The sequence below is a fragment of the Primulina huaijiensis genome, unplaced genomic scaffold (assembly GCF_012295235.1).
Source record: "Primulina huaijiensis isolate GDHJ02 unplaced genomic scaffold, ASM1229523v2 scaffold42415, whole genome shotgun sequence".
In the NCBI taxonomy this organism is placed as follows: domain Eukaryota; kingdom Viridiplantae; phylum Streptophyta; class Magnoliopsida; order Lamiales; family Gesneriaceae; genus Primulina; species Primulina huaijiensis.
Genome location: NW_027360177.1, coordinates 336068 through 345293, shown reverse-complemented (window position 1 = coordinate 345293; position 9226 = coordinate 336068). Strand labels below are relative to the sequence as shown.

The following is a 9226-nucleotide window of genomic DNA, read 5'->3' as shown; positions in this document are numbered from 1 at the left end:
CCACAGGTAAGTGAAATAGTGTACTTTAAAAAAACCAGAATAAAGCAAAACAACAAACCCTAAAATCCAAATATTAAATTATTTACTAGCTTATAATAATAACTTATACTCTACCAGAAGAAATTTGTCCACTTCGCACTTGATCATTAACTAAAATACAAGCTAAACTCTCGAGTGGGCCATGAACATAATTATTTGAACTCTGCTTTTGGCACACTTTATTTAGCTACCTACTAGTAGGTCCACAAATTTAATCGGACGTAAAAAAATTTTATTTAGAAATTACTACTGGTTGATTCTTACTAATTCATTGACAGTCGAACTGTTTGAAAAAATTCGTCTATTTTATTTTATTTTTTTTGTTTCAAATTTGTGTTATTAAAAGTAACTATATCCAGTGAGGAGTGCGTGTGCACGTATACCCGGACTTTAGCATGGTGGCCCAATATTTTTTTTTAAAAAAAATTATATGTAAATTTAGTATAATTTTAAAATAATATTATATTAGTTCGGATATATCAATTTAAAATATTAAAAGATTCTGCGGGTCAAAATTCTAGCTCGGCCCGCCACTTACTATATCTATTCAGTGAATAAATAGTTTGGAAAAAAGAAGTGTCTATATATATATATATATATATATTTGTTAGTGGAGATACGCGCACATAAATTATTCTTTTACATTTTCATTGAGAAGTTTTCATTTCCCAATTAATAAATTTCGCAAGCACATTCTGTCATATATAGTCAAAGTACATGAGAATATATAGTCTGATCCGATTGACTTTTGAATACAAACAGCAAAAACACACAAATACATAATTACATACATATTAATTAAAAAATGAAGTGGACAAAATAATTCATGTCAGTACAAAAGCAAACTTACAAAGTCATACATATATATATATAGTAATACTTAGGCATACGTTTCAACTTGTCAAGGGTTTAAAATAAAATAAATCAAATCTCAAGAAATATTGGACAAATGTAAACATATGTTAATGGGCTATTAAAATTCCAAAAAGAAAGGATAAATAAAATTTAAAAAAAATTATTAATTTTGAAATATTCAACGTTTAGACCACGTTGTCTTCCTTCCATGCTTAGTTTTTTTTGCTCAAACCAAAGTGTAGAAAACACAGCACTAAATGTATCATACATTGCACGATATTTCACATCCCAACTTAGCACGCAGCCTAATTCTTTACATGATCTTGGAAACAAAATTAAGTTACTATGAATTAAATTCCCTTTTGACTTTTATATCTTAGACGAAAATGAATCAATTATTAGCGATCAGAACTTATGAATTCTCCTCGATCAGAACCGTTGCGAAAGCGACATGTGCTTGCGTCTGAGCTGTGGAGAGACGATTGAGATGAGACCGCCTAGAGGGGGCTTCATCTTCGACCTATAGACCATTTCATCGTAAGGCCGTCGATAAAACTTCAAGAATGGGAGAAACGATTCGCGGGACTTCTCGACTCGACTCGTCTGGCAGTCCTTATGAAAGAACAAGGCAGGGGATTGGAAGAATGAGGGCTTGGGAGTTCTTGGATGTCGGATAGTAGAATAATCCAGCTTTTGTGTTTTTTGTGGCATTGGTGTCGATGGGAAGAAGCCCTTTCCAATATTGCCACGCGAAGCTCTGGCGATTGGCGATGCGAAAGAGTGGGACCTACCATTGAAGGGCGAGATGGTAGGACCCAATGAAGAATGAGAAGGTCCCACTTTCGATATAGAGGTGTCGGCGAACGAAAGATACCAAGGTTTGAGTGAGTCGAGGTGATGAGAGACGGTGAATGAAAATCTCGAAGAAGAGCACGATCCAAGTTTGGTAGTAGATGATGGAACGGACGAGTAGCGTAGCGATGATGCACGAGGATAGTAGTTGAAGTCATCGAGTTCCGCTGAATCGTCGAAATCTAGCGATGATATGACCATAGTCACCGGCGAGAGCTCGACGAACGGCTTCATTCCCTACAACCATGGTATCGTCGTAAAATATTTGTTAACTCGTATGTGATATGTCCACTGCATATAAGTAAGTAGTGTGGATCATGAAAATAGGATGAAATTTGAAGTTACCTTCCAAAGATAGGAGAAAAGAGAGGGAGGGTCGATGACAAATGCCCTATGAAGCCTACTGGGATAATAATCAGCTACAATCTTCAATGTTGCAAGCAACATGTTCGTAAAAGATGATGCTGACCTGAAAAAGCCTGCAGTTTTCACCCAGCTATCACGTTAATCTTGTACTCCATCACATACTTGTCATTCATATAACATAGAAAAAATAAAACCCAATACTAATCGTTATTCCTTCCAAGGTGAGAGTGTTTGTTTCGTCTTTTTAAAGGGACGTCGATGTCACTGAGCCATCGGTCCCGTGACTGTTCTTCTATCAAATTTTGATGAATCAAAATTCATGTAATTAACGGTCATCATCGACTTAAAGAAAATATTTCTAAGAAAATAGGAACTCCTTTTAAAAAAATCCAAAATTTTTATTAACGCTTGGGTCTGAAAAAGTCACAGACACACAACTTCAAGCTATCCGACACAATTGTTGCCGATTATGAATCATGCTTGATTTAGTGAATTCATTAATCAATTACAAAATTAATTAGGCGTGACATAGGAAATTACAAATGATTATGAAATTTAAGAAAAAGGCGTGTTTTGTGGGTATTTTCAGACCAGATTTAATGAGGCTTTGGAAACCCCCTAGGCATGGGAATGTACATTAATTGCTGATAAAAGCTGTGCTCTGATTTGGTGTGGCAGAGTTTGTAATGAAGTTGACAATTTAATTTAATTTAATATATAAAAAGCAGTAAAGTGCAAAATTAATTTAGTTCATATTCTTTTAGTTATATTTTTATATTAATTAAAAAGAAAGATAAATGGTAAAACAAATTTAACAACTGGGTTTAAAAAGGAACTTACTGGCGTCAAAGAGAAGAACAAACTTGTCAACATTCTTTGCCATTGTTTGAATCGCCACTTCAAGTGTAAACACTAGCAACCGAGTAAACCTTCACATTTGAGAAAATAAAAAAAAATTTAATAAACTAATTGATGTAATGGGATCTCTACATGATTTCCATATGATTTATATTTGCAATGCATCATAATTCATTATTATATTATATAAATGATATTCCATTTGATGTACTCAGTGCGCTTCGAAAGTTAGCAGCTCCGGGCTTGCCGTCACGGACTTACACTTTGTGTGAATGGATTTTCTGATAATCTTGCTTGATTCTGAAAACCTGGATTTCAAAACACAATAAGGTTATAATTAAACAATACAATATGATTAGTAAACATGATAATAAAAATAAATTAAGAATATGAGACTTGCCACGATTGGTCTTAATCCATCATCATGACCGGCAACATAAGCAAGGCCATCAGCAAGCTCAGCAGAGAATTCATCAGCCATCAAATTGTCTTCAAATTCAAAAAATTCAGACCAATTAGATTAGTCATGAGTATAAATTTAATCTTTTGGGTACTTTAGAGACTGATCTTTTGAACTTGTGTATATTATAAACAAAGCAAGATTCTCAGTTCAAATAGAAAAACAGAAGGAGAAGGTGGGAAAAAAGGGACAGAGACAAAAAAAAAGGAGGAGGTGAAAATTGTGAATGAATCTCTTTTTTATTTCAAACTGATGGGAAAGGTGAAATCCCATACAAATTGTGACGTTGGTGAAAAAAAAAAAAAGACAGAAATATTCCGTTATGTTCAAATTAATGAATGCTCTCTCTGGAAAATATAAATAATTTTAAGACGAAAACATCAGATCTATATGACATATTTAAACAGTATTAATTAATCAAGAAAACTATATATCTGTTATTAAGATTGGAATTTAATCACATCAAGATTTTGAAGAAATATTTTCAAGAATTTATTTAAAAACCGACATTAATATCACCGAGAGTGAAGGAGCTATTACCAGTGCCAATGGAGTCTCTCCAAGTAAGACAGTTTCTCAGCTGCTTAGCTGCTTTCTTCACATTGTCTCCTTTAACTTTAAGAAATCTCTCCACGCAACCATTGCCACAAAATTTTTCCTGTCAACGTAAAGTTCCGAAATTCATCAACTTCTGCTGTTTTCACGCAAAGGTGTGTGATATTATCACATATATGTGATTGCATATCAGTACATGTATAGGCTCACTTCCACTTGATTTTGAAACTTTAGCTTTAGTTTTATGATTGCAACATTCTTGAAAATAAGTTTGAGGACAGAAATGACATAAACCCATCATCAGAAAAATGACAAACATGAGACACTATAAATGGGCTGGCACAAAAATATATAAAACAAGAAATGCTAAAACCAAACAAGATTTGAACTGATACATAAGCTCAGGCAGATTCCTAATGTTTGCACACAGTAGGAGGTGAAAGTCGTGTGTATGGCAAATTTATTAACCTGTTTGACGGTGAGTGGAGCTTGTTTCTTCAGAATTTGAAGCACAGATTGAACTGGCCTTTCTTTTTCTTTCTGGTTTTGATCTTTCTTTGTCATTCTTTCTCAAGAATTACACTGAGAACACCGAACACCGTGTGTGTTTTTCAGAAAATTTTCAAGAAAACACAAAGATACCACTCTTCTTCTTCACGCTAGCATTTTAAGTACTCCACATTAACTGCCTTGCCTTTACTGTGTTTTTTTTTTAAAAAAAAATTTAAATTCGTGCGAGAGGATATATATAGAGAGAGAGGAGAGAACGTAGAGTGTTGTGTGTGAATGTTGAGAAAAGAGACACTTATTTATAGCTGTGATGGATTTGACTCTTTTAAATACTTTTTTTTTTCTTAATTTTTAACATAATATATATGTCTGAAGTTATATGGTTAAATATCAATTAATTTTGAAAAAATAAAACTATTATTGCACGTATTATGCTGTGTGTAATTACAAAAATTTCATCGATCGATATTTTCCATTAGCAAAACTTTTGGAACTAAGAATATTAAAATAATTATCATATCTCAAACATTAAATTATTAATTGTGTATATCCGCGAATTAATTGTAAATAGATATTTACATTGCAGTATGATATTTTTATTTATGTTCTCTAGCTCTATTGGTATATTTTGACATCCAAAACACGTACAATTGATAGTTAACAGAAACAATCTATGCTAATGTTATTGCAGCCTCTTCAAAGGAGACAACAGTGATCAGAGGGAGACAAACAGTACTTAAGACAGCCCGAAAGCGAGCCCTAACAGAAAAAGTTAGCCCGATTAATACGCACCATTGACGCTTTCCCTTTCTACTTCCATTCATTTTGTCCTACACTTGCATTAATTTATGTTATTTATGGCAATTTTGTATAGGTAAGTGGGGATGCAGTCATTTAAGAGATGTTGTCTCACGTTTACCATCATTGTAACATGAGCCAAGATTGTGAATTTTCTGTGAGGATTACATTTACTTGATTTATAAAAATGTATCTCGAACACATTGAATGCTAAAATTCGTAAAAAGAATACAAATAAATTTTGCAACTTTAAATTTTACATGGATGTTGTCCGAGTGTCGACATTTTTCTGTCTGTCTCTTCCACATTATGGTCTTAATTAAGTAACGAGCTTTTGAGTATATTTTTTAAATATGATTGAAAATCCATCTTTAAGGATCGTTCTTGGACATAAAAATTATAAAATTGACTTGATTGCATAAGGATTTGAGCTGGGTGAATTGACGAGAGCGATCGGAAAGACTGAGAGATAATCAATGTATTCTCACCGCTCAGAAATAGAGTATTGGGATCTTGTCTGGCTAAAAAAACTCGACTCAACATAAATATTTGTGATATTGTTAAGTTATAAACCCAAAAAGAATAGCTCAAACGACTTGTTTATTGGATGTCATAATTTTCTTGAGTTTATAAGTTATTTTTTATTTGTTTTAATGTTCCATATGGAACATTCATAGTATTGTCAACCGAAAACATGAATAAACCGATTTCACATCAGAATGAAAGAAATTTCAAAACTGTTCAGTTATGAGATTGTACAGTTGAGAAGATCTTAAAAGATTAGATATGTACTACACATATCATCAACGTGCATCTTTTTTTGGGAGCTCGTCACTTAAGAACTCCAAAGTTAAGCGTGCTTGACTTCGGGTAATTTTGGGATGAGTGACTCCCTGGAAAGTTTCTTAGGGTGCGTGTGATTGAAGATGAAAACATCTTTAAAATATATGTGTTGGTACAGTGGAGACAATCGTCGAATCTGGGAGTTACAACACGACCCTGGCCTTGAGAAGTCTGCGTCTGCGTCGGCCTACTCTAGATAGATTTCACACACCTTTCAATATTCATTACATGCATCATGCACCTTAATCCAGCTTATAATTTTTTATTATCGACATTGATATGATGTTACCTATTTTCCAAGCCGCTCCTTCCATTATGCAAACATTCAGCGAAAGCATGAATGTCACGCCTCGAAACTGATATGCGTCATCGACATTGTTTAACAATTAAAATTACAAAACAACAAGTCACGTAGTACATAAAATAACCAAAATTCAGTCTATTACATAATCATAACTGTTTTATAGTGCATAACACAATTGCGGAAGCGATAACGTAAAAGAAAATAAAACTAAAACTAAAACCGGTGTTTGAAACTTCATGTCTCGAACTTGATCACCAACATCAAAACATGTGTTGTTCAACTTCTTCTACTTGATCTTCGGTCTATCTGAGAAGGAGGTAAGAGGGTGAGTGTTTGGAGAAACACTCAGTATGTGGGAGAAACCAATCGTACACAAGAATACGAAATATACATACAATTTGAGTTCAAAGGTGACATATCGCAACATGATTCAATACATGAGATAAATAGAATTTGAAACAAGGTATCAAAACATATTGTAATTGGATTATCGACTTATACAAAGCACTGTTATTCATCTCCTTATCCATGATATACTGATCAGTCCCTAATTGTTATTTTTCTATGAGGGCGAGACCTTATATCAGTTATTATAACACACCGCATCAGGGCCTTATCTTATCTTGTCATGTTTCATAAATTTCATTACCATTTTTAATTCTAATCTTAATAGAGCATTTTTCAAGATTTCATAGCATAACAATGGGATCATGTAAAACGAAATATATACAGAATCAAAGGTCATGAATCATGTACTGTACGATCGAGTTTTCAAAAATAACATAAACATCATTATTTTAAAACATATTTACAAGTCCACTTACTTGTTCTTTTCTCAAATAAGTGTGAATGACTTGGTGCTCCAAATGACATTCCCTTGATGCTCGAACTTGGTTCAAACAAGGGTCGATTGTTGTTTAGAATTCGATGCTTATCGGACGGAACTTTTGCTTGAGATTGATTATAGTCTTGCTAGAGTGTTTTTTTGTTGAATTGCTTTCCGAATATGAGAGAATTCAAGCATTTGAAATGTGATTTATGTGTGACTTTGGTACCTATTTATAGAGAGTTGTTAAGGCGCCCAACTACATGCCATGATCTCATATCTCAAGCCACTCCTCTATGATTATTCAGCCAACAAGCCACGCTTTTATGGATAAAAATTAAAGCAATGTTTAATTATCCACTAAACCGCTTTTTTATGTCACTAAGTATGTGGATTTTCAAGATTAATACAACGAATGTTAGGTCATAAATCCAAGATGAGTATCTTCCCAAAATACTTGTCTATTGAATTGTATAATTTTAATTTTAATGTTCGATTTGAGATAATTGTAACATATATCCCATGAAATTGGGAGGTCAACATTCGAATAAGCGTGCAATCTTGCAATGTGAAAGTAGTCGAGGATGGTCGGAACTAGATTGAACCATAACACAAATATCTGAGTTGAGAAAACCACCCGACCTCTAGAATAATACAAACGATAAGTACAATTTTGAATAGCAATTTACGCTGCATATATCGATATACGTGATAGGATTTACATAATCTGATTCCATAATAAATTGGATATCGATATGCGTCAAGCGGCGCAACATATACGTCAAGCTGCTGATGTTGCGCCGCTTGATCTCGTTTGCTAGGTGGACCGTAAAAGAATGACTTCAGATCTTAACGGATAATATTATCTTTGTTGGGGACATGGCCGAGAATAGTAAGACTGATCTCAAAAGGATATGAGATAGCACCAACATATAAACATGCACTTCTCCAGACTTATGGGCGTATAGAGCCCGACCCATTAGCACATAAGTAAGTACACTCTGCACTGCTATAAATATAAGAAAGTAAAGTCGCGTCTTGATTAATAACTATAGGTTTTGAATTAGTAATAAATTATTGATCCTAACATAATATTTTTAGCTCTAACGACAATGTAATACATGTTCTGAAAGACTTAAATATAAAAGTTGCATACCAAAAAAATGTGAAAATTATCAAATAGATTCTCGTGTGAAAATACATTTTTTGCATGTAAATGCAGTGTCCGTTGTTATTAGTGACGGAAACTATAATATTTTGCAGTGTCTATCATTGATGGTAATGTTTTATTTTGATTTTGTAAAATTTCATTGTCTACCTTATTTTGAAAATAAATCTAAAAAAATAATCCCTCAGCAGAACAAATAGTGCTATTGCAGACAACAAAATTGTAAAACCCAAGATTTTGTGATCGTGATAATATTTTTGTAATTTAAGTGTGCTAGGATTAGTCAATATTTGAGTATCTATCTCATTATTTTATTTGAGATGTAAGATTTGCAGTTTATCCAAAGTTGGGGGGATAATTATATCGTGTACAATATTTTTGAAGCTCAAGATTTAAGATAATATTGTGCATATATTTTGAACTTGAGATAATAAATAAGTCTATCACAATCCAATAATTAAATAAAGAATTTGGATATATGCAGATAAAGTTGGAGATAAAAATTCAAAGTTGGAAAGATTTTTACCAGATAAAGATCTAAGATTTGATATACCTGGATAGAGATTAAACAGAGGATAATATGATCTCTAAATTTCGAAATATCCAAGGGATGAATATTTAGATTTCGAAAAATTATCCAAGATAACGGATAAAGAATGATAATTATCCTAGATTTAAAGTTTGATTCAAAGTTCAAACGCGAAGATAATACACGATCAAGATAGCAGCCACCTTCCTATAAATAGGAGAAGCTCTCATTCAGAATTTACACCTCATTTATACATCAAATTT

At 33.1% G+C, this 9226-nt stretch overlaps 1 protein-coding gene across 1 annotated transcript; it reads right to left on the bottom strand.

Moving 5' to 3' along the window:
- Positions 1–1135: 1135 nt before the first annotated feature.
- On the bottom strand, positions 1136–4753 carry LOC140969644 (uncharacterized). Its single transcript, XM_073431045.1, has 7 exons — positions 4454–4753; positions 3971–4088; positions 3371–3459; positions 3232–3278; positions 2953–3041; positions 2092–2225; positions 1136–1983 (listed from the first exon to the last, which is right to left on the bottom strand). Exons 1-7 carry the CDS (start codon positions 4547–4549, stop codon positions 1324–1326), a joined length of 1233 nt encoding a protein of 410 aa, XP_073287146.1. The 5' UTR covers positions 4550–4753; the 3' UTR covers positions 1136–1323.
- Between the last annotated feature and the right edge of the window lie 4473 nt (positions 4754–9226).

Coding starts and splice junctions, on each gene's coding strand:
- LOC140969644 (XM_073431045.1), bottom strand. CDS start 4,549: ATGACAAAGAAAGATCAAAACCAGAAAGAAAAAGAAAGGCCAGTTCAA. Junction 2,226..2,952: donor TGTTCTTCTCTTTGACGCCA/GTAAGTTCCTTT, acceptor TGAAAACTGCAG/GCTTTTTCAGGTCAGCATCA. Junction 1,984..2,091: donor TTTTCTCCTATCTTTGGAAG/GTAACTTCAAAT, acceptor CCATGGTTGTAG/GGAATGAAGCCGTTCGTCGA.